This window comes from Colossoma macropomum, unplaced genomic scaffold (assembly GCF_904425465.1).
Source record: "Colossoma macropomum unplaced genomic scaffold, Colossoma_macropomum, whole genome shotgun sequence".
Lineage (NCBI taxonomy): Eukaryota > Metazoa > Chordata > Actinopteri > Characiformes > Serrasalmidae > Colossoma > Colossoma macropomum.
Window position 1 is genome coordinate 8,144,845 of NW_023494793.1, and position 18,606 is coordinate 8,163,450.

Genomic DNA, 18,606 nt, shown 5'->3' on the forward strand with positions numbered 1-18,606 from the left:
ATGTCTGGTTCCTGTCACCGCTACTGTGAACAGTTCTGACTCTGTAAGTTTCTCTAATACTAGCATTTTGCCTCAAAGCACTGAATAAATGTGTGTATATCTTAAGATTTAAATATGCAGAAAATCTGAAAAATCTGTGGAATTTCCTTTTAAGTATTAGTTTCATAGTCAGTGCAGATTTACTAAATAATGTCTTAAGATTCATTTTTGAATAATAAACCTACATGCATTTCTCTTGATTGATTAGTACAGTCTTGATACATCTTTTACAGCAGTGGTACCAATTATAGAAACACACACTCACGAACGCAAATACATCATGCGGTAGGTAGTAAGTGGACAAAAGGTGGAAAAATATGAGCTTCAGGCATCTCTGTCATTTTTCCTGTGTTTGCTGAGCATGTCATTGATTTCCTGTGTTATTGTGCTTGCAACTGTCACTCATCTTGACGAAATCTACACCCACGTGCCAGAAAACTATTGTTCCAGACATGTACTACATGAGAAGAATTCCCCTTGTTTGTCATTTTCAGTCAGCCGTTCAAAAACTCAGCACTTGATAAAGGACGACACAAACTCCCCCACAAGCTTCCAACCTTAAACCGTCCTGGATAAGAGAAAGGCTCTACAGTTTTCTCATCCATGTGTCTGAGAGGCCTGCATTTTGTGCATGTTTTCTTCCCATGTTCATACAAACTTATCACGAGGTGAATTCGGTTTTATTGTCACATATTTCATGAATTTCTTTCTTTAATAGGTTTCAGACAGTGGGCAAAAAAGCTTAATATGTGAAAAGTATCACGCTGCCACCAAGACGATCAGCCAATTTTGTCTGAAACTGATTTCAGTGATGGGGTATCGTAACGGCTATGATATACAATATACAAATGACATAGCAAATAGCGATTATTGGGGTCCAAACACAACATGCCATTTTTGGAGCCAGTGAAACGCAAATTGATGGTCAGTGTGGCCTCTGCATCTGTTTATAATAGATGCAGAATCTCAAAAGAAGATGTCTGCCAAATTTCGTATGCATTCCACTTTGGTATGATAAGCAACAGATTTTTAACAAAAAAGTCAAAATACCTAGTAAACAGTACAATATTCTGGATGTGACTTGTATTTACATACTTGTTGAATTCAATTAACTACACAATTCCACTGCAATTATCACTGTATGTTATCCTTAAAGTGCACCAGAATTTTAAATTTAAAATCACTAAAATGTTCTCTTAGGAAGAATGCTGCTGGACACATGCTACAGGAGATTGGTTTCTGAACTTGCCAGCTTTTTTACTGCTCACGAGTTTTCATATCTGCTTCTAATAAGAGGATGGAAGAGATCTCTCTCAGGATATAGAACATGCAATCTGTTTGGCAGATAAAATCAGCTGATATTAAGGTTCCACGAATTTATGTGCTGGCAAACATCATGCTCTTCTGCCAGCCTTTTACAGACACTACAAAGCTAGCAACATGAATAAACAGGTAAATGTGAACACAAAACATCATTCTGGTTGACATGTATCTTGGTTTTGCAGTAATGCAATGATTTGTAAAATGCAAGTCAAAGCTTTAACATGAGGATAACATGTTACAACCTTTAGATGAAGAGAACTGATGAAAAATAAAAAAAATAGCAGCTAATACAGTAATGCTGTGCCCACAAGCACTAGGCAGAGTTACTTATCAAACTCACTGAGAGGTTAGGAAAAGCTAACCTAGTTAGCTAACTACTAACAGCATTGCTCTATGAAATTATTTTTGTACATCATGTTAAAATTAATGTTAGCAACCTGTAGTCACCTAGATAAACTTTATTTTACTTTAGAGCTACTTAAGTTACTACTTTTGAGTTAAGCTGTGAATGTAGTCTTTCATCTACTTAAATCCAAAATTTTCTGAATAACATCATCCTCCAGATGGTCAAGATAGCATGCCTGTATTACCCGTTCCTCAGTGATGTGTTGCTGTTAGTCTAATAATTCCGACTGATTTACTGCCACCACCATTCTCACTGCAGGTTTGTTCTGAGGGGTTTTGTGAGAGTTTCCTTCACTTGGCGGAAGATGCAGTTCTTAGGGATCTTGTGATTAGCTGAGAGGCATGTCAGTCATTATTTTGCAAATAGTGAACTGTCAGTAAAGGACTGTTTAACTAAAACTGTGAGGGCCACTGCACACCAGATGTGCTGCATCCCATGGCACAACGTCCAGACATTTGAAACCATTGTTTTTAATGAAGGTACGCACACTGGAGCCGGCATTTGGTGTTTCCAAACGCCAGCAATTGACAATTCTCTGCATTGTTAAATTCTCAGCATGTCACAGCGCACCATTCAGCATGTTGCTATTACTACATTAAATTAAAGTCATACGGAGAGCACAGAGTCAATATTAGGTCATAAATTGCTTGATATTTTACACAGAGAAAGGCTGTCAGTCTTTTAGATTAACGTTGTAATGGTATGTTACCTCAGGTAATGTTGCTAGCCTAGTCTTTTTTTAACCTTACATCTTTCAGCTGGAAAACACAAGTTAGTAAAGAGGTAGTAAACGGATGCCAGACAAAATGAATTATGTTGAAAGTTTGTCATTAGATCACTATGAGTGTAAAAATGAACTTGAATGTCATGTTAATCATCGCTGTGAAGCATTCTACATTGTGTAGCAGCACTTTGTACTATATCTGCTATGTTCAGTGTGCAGTGGCCTTGTGACACTGCTTAATCATTGGACCAAATGACATTGTCCAATTTTATCAGTTATATGAATTTTAGCTCCTTAAAATCAGTATCCCCATCAGACAAAATCAGTAATATCAGTCAAAAGCTACAATATCAGTCAGGCCCTAATTCATATGAAGCTAAACACTATATGAGAAGTGAAAGAGAGACTCTGGAGTCATTACAGGGTGGAGTCGTGTGGAGCGCAGAGGTGTCAGAGGCTCTTTGAGGGCACCATAGCATGTTGAGCTTTATTAGTGCAAGACTGTCAAATAGGAGCAATATGACACATTCCTCTGAAGGGATTAGTGAAGAATATGTTTGAGTGATCCAGTAAGTGGTTTTTGTTGCCGTAAATCTTTGGCCCCGGGTGAGTTCTAATTGAAGCCCGGTGATGCTGTACTTGTGGCATGTAGCTAAGTAGCGGTGACAGGGTGTGGCTCTGTGCGTCTAAGCCTGTGTGTAAGTGTATGTGTCATTCTCTTTCGCTTTCCACAAGCAGAAACATAAGCTCAGCACCTATGAGTCACCCTGCCTCTTTTACCCACCACATAGCCTGCAAGCATTGCTTTCTACCCCTTTCACAGAGGCGTAATCAGACACAGGATGAATTGCCAGCAGCTTCTATATCTCCATTCCGTGTCCCTGTTTGGCTCTGGAGGACTGTTTGGGAAATTACACTGCACCTAGGCTGATAATCGCACGCATTGTAACACAAGCCGTATGTCTTTGTGATTGGCCGAGAGGGACTCACTCTTTCAGGGTGAAATATTGGCATAGGAAGCCTTTCTTTAAGCAAGCCGAAAAAAGGGGCCATCATTTTTCATTAAGCTCCTCTGGATGTTTATTTGCGTGCTGCTAACTTTTCCATGGCTTTAATGGACACGGCATGAGCAGGATCTTTCATGTGGGGAGGAATGAAAAAGTCAGCGGAAAAGCAAACACTGGCTTGGCCTGGAGCGGCTGCGCGTGTGTTAGTGGGGCGGTTTCAGAGGTTTCGGTATGGCTATGTATTTTAAGGAAGCCTGTGTGGTAAGGGTGTGTGTTTTGTGGGGCTTGTTTTTTTTCTTTCTTTTTTTTTAGTTCGATTAAGTCATTTCTTTTTGCAGAATGTATACAATTGTGTGCACCCTCTGTCAAATTACATGTACATGATTTTATAAGTACGCATCCTCTACAGAGAACACACTTGTGCACATTGTAGTGCTCAATTACCATTTATTTGCTGAATTTAACATACTGGGGGGAGAAAGCTTATTTTTACTTAAAAATTAAAATCAACAAAACGTAATTTGACCAGGGGTGTTCCAACTTCTGCATATGATTTTACAACTCTGTGTTCAGTAATGGGGAGTATTTAACTATATCATGCATGCTCAGTATGCACAACAGGCATGGAAGTATGGAAGGAAACAGTGAGTTTGCCAGAAAACAACCCAGCACGTTTATTGACGCCTAAAATGTCCAGAATATTCCATCGGTTTGCAGTTGTCTTAATCGACAGTATTGTATGAGAAAAGTCTTATATCTATTTGATGATAATGCCTTATATTATGCAGCTTGGAATTCTTCGCAAACTTCATTTTAAGAGAAAATATCTTTTCCCTAACATGGTACATAAGCCTATATATTCCAAATACAAACTTCAGATTCAGTTCATCAAGTCTTTAGAAGCATATGAGTATGAGAATCAGGAGGATATGATTAGGGCTGCAATCAAATTCACCAGAAATGTAGTTTAAGCAAAAACATGAACAGTCACTGCTACTATTGCTTCAGACCTTTAGTCAAACCCTTTTGTTCTAGTAAACCTTGCCCACTACGCCCAATATGTGGTGTAGTACCATTTATACATCAGTATCAGCCTAACACTGCCGTAAATACAGTATGGGCATGGCAGTAGAGGATACTGATATGATTATGCAAATCCTGACACACACGCACACAGTACTGGCACTTGTCTACATGCCAGTAGATGGAGCTTAACTGAAACAAGCAATATAATCTGTGTGGGATTATGTCAATAGTAAAAAACGCTCATTGTAAAATCTGTAATGCTAGTATTTCAACCAGCATCTACAATACATAGCAACAATAAAACGAACTGCAACTATAATACATAGAATTAAGTATCTAAAGAAAAACAAAGAGAACAGGAACTTTTTGTAGCTATGACAACGTTCAAATGTGAAGTTATCCAATCAGTAAATGCCCTTCATTCAATCTTCACTGATACATATCAGGATTTATAGGTACTTGTCAAGCAGTTAAGTGATCATCTTTACTCAGTATTCAGTTACTTGAGAATCAGGTATTGGTATCATAAGGTAAAAATTGGTGCATCCCTAACACTATGGCTTAAAAAAATGACATTCTCTTGTTAGCATCACTTCTAAATGGTTGTCCTGTAGTGTATGTGTGTGTATGTACCATAAACTTCTCAAATCTAGCAGCATTTTCTTCCAGTAGGTTTCACAGTTTGACTGTACCAACACAGTGGCTCCCACTGCTAACAGCAGCTATCCTCCAAAGACCCACAGGCTACTAACTACAAACAGCTTTTTTCCCTTTTTAAAACCCACCTCCACAAGAGACCCCGGTCTTCATCCAACGCACAAGCTTTTTAAACAATGTCATCAATCCCCCTAAGCCCTCTTATCGGCTCTGAATGCTACAGGTCAGCCCACTGATGGAAAACCCCCTGTCCTGGTCATTTTTATACTAGGGCAGGGTATTGATATATGTTTCACAAAAGTGCCATACAATATGATACAATAGGGTTTAGAATAGCAAAGCTGACATTCAACTTAACTGGCAGTTTTCTTGTTGACTTCTTAGCTTGCACATCAAGTATTCAGCTGCCCCTCACATTGTTGAGGCATTTGTCTCTGTTAGAGTATTTGCTATGTGCTTATACATTATCAGTGTTGTACTCTTGACGTTTGAACACAGCTGTATTTTATACTCACTGGTGGACAGGGTGGACTGGGTGAGGGTGTTTTCTCCTGAATCACTGCTGCCTTTGCCATCGAGTTTGGGCACAGTGTGGCCCTTTGGATCCTCAAGGTGGAAAGGGTTTTGTTGCCCCGAAACAATTGCCGTTCCCTGAGGCAAATTGAGCGTGGAGCAGGCACCCCCCCACACACACCACCCCCTTTTATAACTTTAAATTCCTCTCATCTTTCAAAGGCAGCGAATCCGATGAGCATGGGTGGGCCTGTGAATGGCGCTTAACGACGACGCGGATGCCGAGGAGACGGCGCTGGTTTTATCAGCCTGAAAGCCAGAAGACTTTATTATTTCTTTTTTTTCCACCAAATTATGTCTTCACTGAGTCTTCAGGGAAGAAAAAGTCAAGTCCTAGCCGCCCATCTTTCAAAGGAAGCCCGCATTACGAGGTTTCTCACGGTCAGGTTACTGTAATTTTGGTTTTATGTGACTTGTGCTAAGACACAGTAGGAGGCTTTTGTCTGTGTGGTGCTTTTGTGAGACCTTGAATGGCCTTACAGCACGCAGCGGTAAAATAGTTCCCTCTTTCAGTAATGTGGACAAATATAGCACCTTTTCTTGCTTAGGCGGAGTGCAGCCTGACATTTCCTAACCATTTTAGGAAAGGATTTTATAACGGGTAAAAGTTGCGGGAAACGGGGCTCTGGAGAGGATGAAGATGAGGAGGAAAAGAGGATGAAGACAGGATGAGGAGGGAAAGGTGTGAGGTGTGGAACTCCAGGGAGTCATTTGTGTAAGACGTGTTTTGTGGCGAAGTGTGTGAAGAAAAGAGAGAGAGAGAATTAGCAGCTGTGAATTGGGATGAGAGGATGAGATCAGCGGCTGCTCCCAGACTGAGGAGCCCCGTGTGTGTGTGTGTGTGGAGAGAATGGTGGATGCTGTGTATCAGTGCTGTTCAGATTCTGATGTGATAATGGGGGTAATAATAGCAGCCCTGCCACCACCCATCTCCCACCACATCACTCTTCCTGCCATATCTCTCTCCCTCTTTCTGTGCTTTCTCTTTGTATTGCCCTCTCTCCTTTCTTTCTCTCCTCTCTCTGTCCTTTTCCCTGTCCTTTTCCCTCTTTGTCCTCTATTACTATTTCTCTCTCTTGATTTGTCTCCCTGTTTCTCTCTGTCTGAACATAGATTGAGAGAAGTGTTGCCTGCACACTGCTGAAAAAATCTAGTAAAATTATATATTTATTCCATTAACTAGAGTACAAAAAGCCGGTCTCTTCTGTCTGCCTCTCCCCCTCTCTCTGCCTGTTTCTCTCCTTCTCCATCTTTGCCTGTTTCTCTCTCTGTCACTGTCACTCAGTGTGTCTCTCTCCCTCTATTTCTCTCTCTCTCTCCGTTTCTCTATCACAGTCCCTCTGTGTGTAGTTCTCTCCCCCTCTATTTCTCTCTCTCTTCCCCCTCTCTGCCTATTTCTCTGTCACTGTACCTCTGCATGTGTCTCTCTCTCCCTCTGTCTCTCTCCCCATTTCTCTTTCTGTCACTGTCCCTCAGTGTGTCTCTCTCCCTCTATTTCTGTCTCTCTCCCCGTTTCTCTCTCTATCACAGTCCCTCTGTGTGCATCTCTTCCTCTGTTTCTCTCTCTTCCCCTCTTTCTCTTGGCATGTGACCCCTTTTATCCCTTAGTTGCTCTCTCTACTTTTTCTCTCTTCTTCCACATCAGTCGGCCAGCTCTTCCACCACATCACTCACTCTCTCTCTATCTCCCTGTATCTCTCTCTTGACTGAAAGCTCTTTCTGGTTCTTTTTCTCTTTGGTCTTCTGTGACACACCCAATGTCTAATATCTGAGAATGCTTTCAGGTCAGTAACCGGCGCTTCTTTATTGATCACTCTTTAGATTTGTACATCCGTTCCTGTATTACATAATACAGGAACGGATGTTGTGCAATTTGCTTGCCTTATGTGAATTTATGTGGGCAAATATTTAACTGTTTTACTCAGCTTTTTTTATCTGGAATTCTCCCCGTTTGAATGATAAGGCAGTAGTTGGTCTGTCTAGATTATCAATTATGGTGCATAACTGAAAAAGAAACTCTGGAGCTGAATGGTGCAGCTGGGTCTCTCCTGCTGATCTGCAGAGGTGTCAGGCAGTCCTGGGCATCTACCAGCTCAGCTGCTGTATTACACTGCATGAGCCACAGTTTGAAAAACACACAGTGGCTTCATGTGCCTCAGATGAAGCACATTCTTACCTTCATGCTCTCAGATTGGCTGGTGCTGTATAATAGCAGAGATTCAGACTCAGCAGGAGGGAAATGTTCAGATTCAGCAGGAGGGAAATGTTGATCATGCTGCAACTAACAATTATTTATGTAATCAGTTCATTCATCGACTATTGTTGGACTAATTGACTAAATGATCCGTTAGGTCTTCTGCAGTTTCATCTCACTTTTACCCTGATCACAGGACTACCTTCATTTATACTTTTGTTCGACAGATGTTCCCTTTTGTGGTGCAACGAAACAACAGAAGCCCCCAGTGAACCCTGCAGTGTATTGCAATGTGCCAAAATGAATGTATCATATCGATATTATAGAGTATTATAGCGCACTTCGAGATTTTAATTAAATGAAGCATCCATTTTGTTCCATGATCAACATTATTGAAACACTGCAAACACTGTCCACTAATGGATGCAGCTTTAGCTTGTGATGACTAACACTGAGGAAGTAAAGAATGGAAGAAACTCCATCCCTTGTAGATATAGAGGCTTTCTCTCTCCAGTAATCAGGTTAGGCCTGATTTCCATACTGTGAGATCAATGCCGGCATTAACGCAGGTTTTCCCAGCACTTAAATCCCGCTGTGCTCCTGCCCTCCATTTACTGTCTCTGCTCCATAAGCGATTACGCAGGCTCTGCATTTCAAGCGGGGAGAGAAATATGATTTTCCTCTTATTTAGACGATTATCAGAGGGGGCTCTTTTCAGGCAGGGAGTTTTAATAAGCACGACCTGTTTTTTTCCCTCCCTCCTCCTTGCTTTCATTTTACCGCGGCTACGGAATAGTCCTCCCAACTCCCCGCCTTGCGCTCAAACACACCGCTCTCTAATTCTCTTCAAAGTGAAAAGGAACATCTCCTGGGTAACTTTTTGATAATGCCACAAGGCTCAATGGTATTAACTTTTAATGCCATTTAGGGCTTATGAAAGCAGAGTCATTTTTGGGCTGTTTTCATTAAAGTCTGTGATTACAGCGGCACAGGACTAATAGGAACCGTATGAAATTATGGCAGTTCATTGTATTTTTTCATTCAGTAGTAGGGTAGTTATTGTGTACTTGCTTTGCATTGTTTTATGGTTAGAACAATTTGGTTAGAATTAAGCAAAAGCAGTACTCAGTAGGAGAACGCTGCAGTATAGCAACAAGTTTAATAGCATATAGTTGAAGGTGTATGTGTCTTAGAATAACAGTATTCCCTGCTTTGTGTGTGTATTTCAGCTGAGTCCAGAGAAGTTGGTCCTGCTGTTGGAGTTTCTGTTAGAAGAGGCGGAGCTTAGCGTGTCCTGTCTCAGCCTACTGCAGACAACGTACAGCCTGCGGAACCAGGATGCAGAGGTAACACACATAAATACACAGTAGGGCTGCAGTTATTTCTAGAATCAATTAACCGCTTGTCTATTATTCGATAAATAGATTCAAATAATCTGTGATACTTTCTTTGGGTTCCTCTCCCTTTCCTGCCACCATCATTCAAATTTCAGACAAGTGAAATATTTCATGGCAGTTAATCCCATTATTCTGTGTACTGAATCACGATTAAGCACATTTATCTTATTAGCTCAAATTTGGCTCTAAAGAAAGATATTTCGTCAGTGCAGTGCATTTTGTTGCAGCTATATGGCTGGACAAAATAAGCTTCATCAAAATTAAAATTTATTACTTTCAGTAATTCAATAACATTACTCTCATCAGGTGAATGCAGGATTTACATGAAACTGAACATGAAAACCACATGAACGCAGGGCGAACATGAAAATAGGGAGAACGCAGTTTCCAGTGAGAGTAACAGCAGCTGCTTGTTTCAACCAATGAGTGTATATATCCTGAATTACTGATTTTGCTAATGTCAGGAGTGTGTTTTGATTCAGAATCTGTGTACTCTGGTCACAAATAAATGGACCTTGGCAGTAGCCGGAAGTAGCCTTTATCAAGGCTGTATTTCAATGAGAGGTCTCGATTCATAACAATAGCAAGCAGGCAGCTATGCTTCAGCCTGCACTACTACAGAAATCACCCTCCAGTTTAGTCATATTCCACCTGCTTGCTAGGTCACCCCTACCGCATGCTTCACCCAAGACACATGAAGCCAGCCACCACATCTTTTTGTATTGCTGCTAATGTAACATCATTGGACAGCTCAACATAAACATGTGAAAGAATAAATCGATGAGATGGGAAAGGGAAGGCCACTTAGTAAGAGCGAAGCCAATTACGCTCTCTTGGACTCCCAGCCCTGGATGACTGTGCGATTTTATCCTTTATGGTACAATGAAATAATAGAAGCTATATTGCCCCCAAAGCTTCCTGTATTGTATTGTAGTCTGTCCAAATGATTAAATCATCGAATATGAAGTGTTTTTTCAGATTTATCATCCTCGACTAATTGTTGCATCCCTATCACATACACCACATACCACTGTATCTGCGCTACTCATATGCACCACCTCTCCTCCACACACCTGCTGTCACAACATGAACTCTCCTCCCCTCTCAGTTTACTGTCCACACTGCACAGAGCAAATCCACACTGGATGCAGTCAAGGTTCCGAGGGAAGGGAAGAGGAATATTAAGACATGGGCTTTTAGCTTCTCCTCGGAGCTTGTTGTTGTTCTGAGGACTGCCTGATACACTGCTGCACTGCTGCACCTGTCATCCCACACAAACATGATGCTGAGCGACCGAAGGCGCCATCCTAATCACATTCATTTTAGCTAATCACATTGCTCCTCTGCCTCACCTGCAGAGTGTCCCATTCTTGAGCGGGCTTCTCAGCTCAGAGACATGAGCAGCTCTTTAGAATACAGCCTGGTTGCGTTCAGCTCTTGTGCCTTTCAGTTCCTGAATGTTGGCATTGGAGTTGTTTGCTTAAGAAAGAAATATGTGGCACAAATAATGAACTTGTAGGGTTTACAGTTATTGCCAGTGATAACAAAAGCCTAGTGCAATTTAATATAAATTAAGCAGAAAAGTTCTATCAGAAGTGTAGAGATACCATATTTGCGTTTGTAAGTATATTAAAGCAGTAAGCCACGAGAGGCCATGCGTTGCTGCGATTTTATCACGGGAAGGGTGTTATTAGCCACAATGCCTGTGATGAAATCGCAGTAACACTCTGCCTCAAGTAGCTTATTGCTTTTCTAAAATGGCAGCCAACATAAAATATGATAAAATATGCATAATATAGTTAAGAAGTGCATAATATAGTTAAGAAGTAGTCATTTTGGGCTCGGCCACATCCACTCTAAATAAATGATGCACTATTTGCCTGTAGAGGCTAGAATTCCTAAACTTTCATAGCTAGGACATTATTTAGGGAATACAGAGTTTGGCATTCAGCATGGGTTTGACGCTACTTCTGAATGAAACACAAACATTTGAATTGCATAATACATTCAAGTGACATTTTTAGACATTTATACTGCCGTTTTACAGTTAATCATACCGTAACTGCTTTAATTCAAGTCTGTGATATTAATGATGGAGTTGTTTAGGCTGTTGGCTATCCTTTAGCCTGTTAGCTAGCTGACCAGCCTAGTTCTAGTAAAGAAAATAAGTTTTCAGCCCCTCAGTTTAAACAAAAGCGGGTTCTTACTTCATCATCATACTTGGTGGTCCATGCAAACAGCATGAGAGTCAAAGATTATTCCATTAACAGCACAAGGGGTTTTTGTTCGTGCCGTGTTGTTGTAATACGCAATTCAGTTGTGAAGTGGTTATAGGTGTGGGTATATCGTGGATTTTACCAAGGGCTTCAGGGTTTCGAACATGGCTCAGCCAGTCAGATTTTAGGATCAGAACTATCTGTTTTATAAGAGAAGATACTCTATTATGATTTAAATTTGATGTAAAAATTAATGTTGAGTGTAAGTAGGCTTTACCTTTTTGTCATTACTTGACATCAAAGAACTGGAAAAAAAGATGTAATGTAAATCTAATGTAAGTGTTCTCTGTGAAACTCACTCTGTAATTAAATATGTAATTGCTTATTACATTTGAATGATGTAGCAAAATTGACGTAACAACTGTAGACTAAGGGGGCGGCTGTACATTGTATGCATGAGGCACTTTTCCCCAATTGTTTTCAATAGAAAAAGGCATTTTGCTGTCTTCTGTGTGGAGTGCTCCAGGCACCCTGATTTGAAAAGGTTTAACTCCAAGAGGTCAAGTAGGCCACAGATCACAGGTAAGCTAGGCCTTCAGTGACAGGGTGCAGTTGCTGAGTAACCTGAACTGCCTGATTTCACAGATCCAAAATCTCATGACAATCAAAAAGCAAATCCTTTATTTTGTTTAGCTTGTTTTTGCTAGCAGCACCACACTGGCTAGATAATAGAGGATCACTATCTAACAGGACAAATGCCAAAGCTTTCTGTTCCTGTCAAAATGTAGCATGCCTCATGTTTTTCGTCCTTGAGAAGCAATGCAATGCCCTCCTGACCCACCCTTAAGGGTTAAAACTTCATTGTGTAAGATACTTTTATCTGCCCTTTCTTCTCTGCTTTTAGTAGTGCTGGCTACTATGCTCAGTGTTATCAAATGACAAAAACAATGTCTTATCTTTTCATATCACTGTAAATTGAGACTGTTACTGTTCCAAGACACTAATACTGTAACAGTGATATTCAAAGTTCTAACCAAACAAGTATAGTGCTTCTCACTTTTTATCTATAAACTTACATCATTGCTTGGATGGCAGCCTTACATCTCATCTGAAAAGTGCGATTCCTTCTTGTTAAAACTTGCAAAGACAGCGTCTTTTTTTGACATGTGTCAAAAGAGATCTAGCAGATAGATTCTGAACACACAATGTTTCCTTTTCAGGCAGCGAGAAGCCTTTTTTGCAGCAGGTATCCACGTTTCAGACTCTTCTCTTTTTTTTCTCCTTTTTTTAGCAGTGAAGCGCAGTTAGCCAAGCAGCTAACCTCTCTGGTATTTAATCTGCTGATTCGATTACTCCTCCCGCAGCCAGTTAGGCCACTCTGTGAGTGTTGCTCCATTCAGAGCAAGCCAGCTTCTGTCCGGGAGCGAAATCTGGCAGGTCAGCGCTAACCCACCAGCCCCTGTTCTTTTGTAACGAGCACTTTTTTTTTGTAAGGCAAGCAGATGGAAAGTGATCGGAGGCGGTGAGCACAGTGAGTCCCAGACTACCACGACTCGTTTCAGCCCAGAGCTTGTGGGGAGATTTTCATCAGGATCTTCCAGGAAAAACAAAAGGCTCTCTAAAAATAAATTGGGTTATTACTACCACTTCACCCTCCCCTTCCTCGCTGTCTCCTTTCATCCCTTTCTCTTTCTCTTTCTTTCTCTCTCTCTCTCTCATGTTCTCTCTTCCTTCCTCCCTCCTCCTCCGCCTAGGTCCTGATGGCAGTTCTCTTCCCAGCAGACGTAATTCTCCTGCTTACTTGCCATTTATTGCCACACTGAGGTAATGTAGCCTTTTAGCATGGGCTTTATTAGCTCTAAGGGCAGGGTGGAGCTCAGCTCTCAGTGCTTTTTCACGCTAATTTTGAAACCTTCCCTCAAACCTTGCTGCAAGCAGCAGTTTTGGAACTTTTAAGTGCTTACTGAATGTCCCCTTTGAGTGAAGTTACGAAATAAAAAGAGAGGCTGTGACCACTGAGTATCTGAATCAAGCTTTACAGGCCAAGTATGTTCACACTTACAAGGAAAGTAACTCACAAAAGCTCACAACACAAACCTGACAATAGAAATGTACAACTGTGCAGTCACTTAATTTGTAATTAAGTGGTCTATACCAGAATTTTACCATGTGCGCACACACACACACACACACACAATGGTGGCCCTATCCTTTTTTTGGCCCCCTAGGCCAGGGGATCGTAACCTGGGAGTTGGGACCGCCTTGAGGGTTACAACATGGTCCTAAGGGGATCATGAGAGTGGTCTGTAACCAAGACATCAAACACAGAGAAAATGATTTTGATGTGTGCATACAAGCACTGCTGAATGACTCCACCTACAGGCCATGGAAGACAGGCTAACGTCAATTATGAATTACTTTACTCAGGGAGAGTCTTGAGTGACCGCTGAAGAACATATTTTCATTGCCAGATTAAAGATTTGTGGTTTGTGGTGAAGTGGTCTCTAAGGAATGCAGGTCCCATAAGTGAGTAGCGTGACTATTGTTCTGTAATTTCTTTCATTTTTATATCAGTTTGTGGGCTGAAGGAGGGTTAGATTAGAAAAGTGGGGGATTTATGCAAATCTTTACTTGGCTTGATTTTTGTAAACAAAGCACATGGACTTAGCTCTTTAACTCATTCAGTCATATTTAGGAGGCTGAAATCTCACAAGGGGGAGCTATTAGCACACACATCATGGTTTTGTACATCACTGAAAGGGAGGAAATCCACACCAGCAGGATCTCCCAAATGCTCATATATTTTTTTGACATAATTTTTAAAATGTATTACCTAAATGAGTTGCACTGTTCACTGTAAATCTAATAATATTTAAAAATGTAATACACAAGTTTTACTTAATTGGTTAATTCTAAAATACATAGAAATTAATGACAGCAAATAAAGTAGACCTAAGCTGCAGGGGGTGGTGTGTCTGTGTATGGAGGTGGGGTCACACAGGGGGTCGATGTAATCAACAATCATTTTAACAAGAGAAATATTATTTTAAGATAGTTTTCTTTAGATATGATTAGTCCTAATTACAATAGTCTTTCTCTTTGGCTTGAGTTGATTTAAAAGAGGCAGCATTTGATTGGCTGTAGCCAATTCCTGTTTTTCACAGCTTTTGATGATGATGATTTCACAAGTGCTTGTGCTGTTCCCCACAATTTGCCACCCTATGCAATTGCCTATATTGCCTTTGCCAGCAATTGCTACTGCACACACATAGACATCCATATGTAAACATTCACACATTCACAAAGAAGAAGACACAGAACACAGAGGAAGTGCAGCCAGATAATATATCAATACTAGAGGAAACCGAACTTGCAGTCCAGTGCTGGAAGTATCGAGTTAGAAGTTTGTTCATGCATGGAAAATCAGCTTCGTGTTCTTGTTGCTTTACAATTTATAAATGAGATCTGTTCGAACCACCTCAACACGAACCGCAAGCGGTTATGCTTCAGGGCACATATGTTCTACTTGAAGTGGTTGTAAATCTGGTGTAGATTACCCTGGGCCAGCCAGCTACAGCTTTTAATGTTAAGCTTTGTGAGTAGGTGAGGAAGAGGCTAAAGGTTAGGACATGGCTCGCAGCTGGCTTTTAGAGTTTGGTCAGTGTGCCCTCAGGCCTGCTTCCACTCTTCTGAACAATGAAGCCCTTGCTTTACTGAGGTTTCTTTCTTTTCTGTGTGTTGGAGTGGTCGGGTAGAGTGTGAGGTGTGTTGCTGTAGGCTTTGCGCGTACCTCTGAGAGACTGAAGCAGTGCCTAACACTGTGGAATGTAGCATGTAGTGTGCGTGTGTGGCGTGTGAGCATGGGCAGAAGCGTAAGGCTTTAGCGTGATGGCATGTTGTTTCATGTGGGCACTGCTGTGTGTGTGCGTGTGTGTGTGTGTGTGTGCGTGTGTGTGTGCGTGTATGTGTGTGTGAGTACCATCTGTTGGTCAGGCACACAGAGCGCATTGTCCTACAGCTCCTTTCAAAGGCCCGTCTCAAAGTTCACTCGGTCAAACAGGCCAGGAAAAGAGCATTTGATATGAGCCACACCAAAGAGTCTCAGAAATCCACTGAATATGGCACGAGATGTGTGTGTGTGTGTGTGTGTGTGTGAGAGAGAGAGAGAGAGAGAAAGACAGAGAGAGATTGAGAGCAAAGTAGTAGAGTCAGAGAGAAAAACAAAGTACTTTTTTAACAGCTACTCTTCCAAATAAAAAAATCCCCACTTCACAACTCAGTCACCTCCCTCTCTCTTCGTCTCATTTCAGAGTCCAGTACAGCTGTACAGTATATCGTTTGGCAGTTATTGAGATACTGACCGTTATATACTGATATCGCAAAAGGCTGCAATATGCAAATGACTCTAACCAAGTCTCTCTAACCACTGTTTTTTGGTTTTTTTCCCTGTGTATTATTTTTTATAGTTCTAAAATGAGTGTTTTCAAGGCCGTTTTGATGAAGTCTTTTCTAGCAAAAGAAAATGTTGCAGGCCAAATTTTTACCATGACACATTTATTCACTGTATTGCAGATGTGTCACAATCACAATATGTGGCACTATAATCGGACTGTGTAGCTCTGGAATTGTAATCGGTAGTACTGCAGTCGCAATATGTAGCTCTATAATCGCAATCTGTAGTACTGTGATCACAAGATGTAGCACAACTGTAATATGTAGCACTGTAGTTGCAGTATGTAGCACTGCAATCGCAATATCTAGCAATATACTTGCAATATGTAGCACTTTAGCTATAGCACCTCTTTCTGAAACTTCGTTTTTTGGAAAATGTACCTGAATGCCTAGTGTGTGTGTGAGTGTGTGTGTGTGTGTGAGTGTGTGTGTGTGTGTGCCCTTTCTCTCCCCCTGTCCTGTACAGGCCTGGCAGCTGCAACACGGCTCAAAGCTACATTCCCGGGGAGAACCCACAGGCAGGACAGCTGCTGTATGTGTGTGTGTGTCTCTCTCTCTCTCTCTCTCTCTCTCTCTCTCTCTCGGGGGAGCCGCAGTAATTATACAGGGCATTCCACGATTTATTAGTCCTAGCAAGCGTGTACACACACATACTCACACACATGGCTTTTCACACACTTGTGTGCCCAACATGATCAGATAAACTAATGTTTTGTCGTCTTCTCTGTCCTGCTTTTTTAAGCCTAATCTCTATCTGCTGCATCTGTATCATACAACAGACGATCAGTTCAGCACCTTTCGCTGTATTTGGTAAAAGAACACTGGCATTCAAAAGTTTGGATTCATATTAATAATTTTTATTAGTTAACTATAGTAACTTATATAATGTAGATTTAATAAATATTATTAACTAAACAATACAGTGTGTTTTTAGTTGTTTTATTTAATATTTTGAGTATTTTGGCATCAACAAAAATGTATTAAATGATAATTAATACACTGTGATTCTCTGTTGATAGTACTTTTGATCAGATTATCTACCTCAAGATTTGATAATCACTTGTGAGGCAATCTGGATATATCTACTATATCTATAGGTATTATAACATAATTCTTGAAGGTGTACATCTTTCTGAGTCATTTCACCTGTGAAGTTGCACCAGAATAGCATATTCAAATACATACTACATTATTCTTGATGAAATTGATCTTATTGTATTAAGAAAGTTCATTCCAAACCTTTAAATGGTAGTGTTATCCCCTGATCACAATTATTTGTGCTGTTCACAGTTGTTTTCCACATGTGTTAGCTTTCATAATGTGTTTACGTCACAACAAACAGAATGTAAACTGAGTGTGTTTTCCTCTGTTGGGTTGAGGCAAAGATCTAAATAAAAGAAAGTAGATATTTATGGAGGCAATAGTAACTTCTGACTGGTGCTGTAACACATTTAGAGGGCAGTGGTGAGAAATGCTTTCAGTTGGGAGCTACTTAGTATCAACAACTAGGAATTCTGTCCACAAAAGCAAGTCTGTCCACTGTAGGCTTTAGTAACTGGATACACTGAAAAATAAGAAATTCTTAATTTCTATGGTAATTAATCATCAGCTAAAATTACATCACTATGACAGACCTGTTAAGTGATTATGATATACATGAACATTAATAATCATTAGTTGAACCTCTTTTATGAAGTTGCAGCTTTGTAATGTATTTATAAAGATATATGAAAAAGCCTTTACAGAGCTTTAATTATTTATGTCACTAAGTAAATCATAATAGACTTATTAATGTGTAAGTATCAATTTTATCATTCCTATCATTATCACAACAACGTATTAGATAATGGTTTTGCTGCTGTTTGTAGGCCTGTTATAATAAACTGTTACCACTTTTTTTGTTCACACAAACATGGCTGTACCAGTAAGAATCACTTTCCTTCCTGGCACACATTGGTTTCTTTAACTCCTTGTCCCCTCCCACACACACACACACTCGCAGCTTGCCAGTTACTCCCTCTGTGTGTTTGTGTGTGCGTGTGTGTGTGTGTGTGGACATTTCTTTCTGGTAATTACAGCTGGGTGTTTCTCTAGGAAATGGCCTGGCTTGCCCTCACACTCTGTATGGTGTCTGACTCTCTGACTACAGAGAAGCTGTCCTCAGACTGTATGTGTGTATCTCTGAGTTCTGGTGTCTCCTCACCTTCCATGCGAGGCCAGACGCCCCACTGATGGATGGCATGGCTGCGATGAGGTAGAATATCTGTCCAGAGAGAAATGCGAGGGCCAAGCACTGCTCATAAAGCCAGATATGCAGTGCTGTGTAAGCGGAGGGCTTCCCGTAATGCTTCCAGAGTCATCTCACACCTTCAGCCTAAAGCTAAACACTCTCTCTCTCTCTCTCTCTCTCTCATGGACACGTCTCTCGCACTCTCTCGGGCCATTAATCATTAAACTCCACCTGTCACCTTCAGGCTCCATCACACTCTCCTGACCTCATCACTCCCCCCAACCACTGACTTAATTAATCCACCCCCCACACATACACAGAGTGCAAGTGAGAGAGACAGAGAGAGAGAAAAAGAGAACGAG

At 40.8% G+C, this 18,606-nt stretch overlaps 1 protein-coding gene across 4 annotated transcripts in view; it reads left to right on the forward strand.

Moving 5' to 3' along the window:
- The window catches only part of LOC118813169 (aminopeptidase O (putative)), a 116,309-nt gene that overhangs the window by 86,505 nt on the left and 11,198 nt on the right, over positions 1-18,606 (forward strand). For 3 of the 4 annotated variants that reach the window (XM_036578359.1, XM_036578361.1, XM_036578360.1), the window contains one exon: positions 9,179-9,295. The exons of the other annotated variant lie outside the window; for it this stretch is intronic. In XM_036578359.1, coding sequence (XP_036434252.1) covers positions 9,179-9,295 — 117 coding nt within the window. The remainder of the gene's footprint in view (positions 1-9,178; positions 9,296-18,606) is intronic. 4 annotated transcript variants of the gene reach the window in all.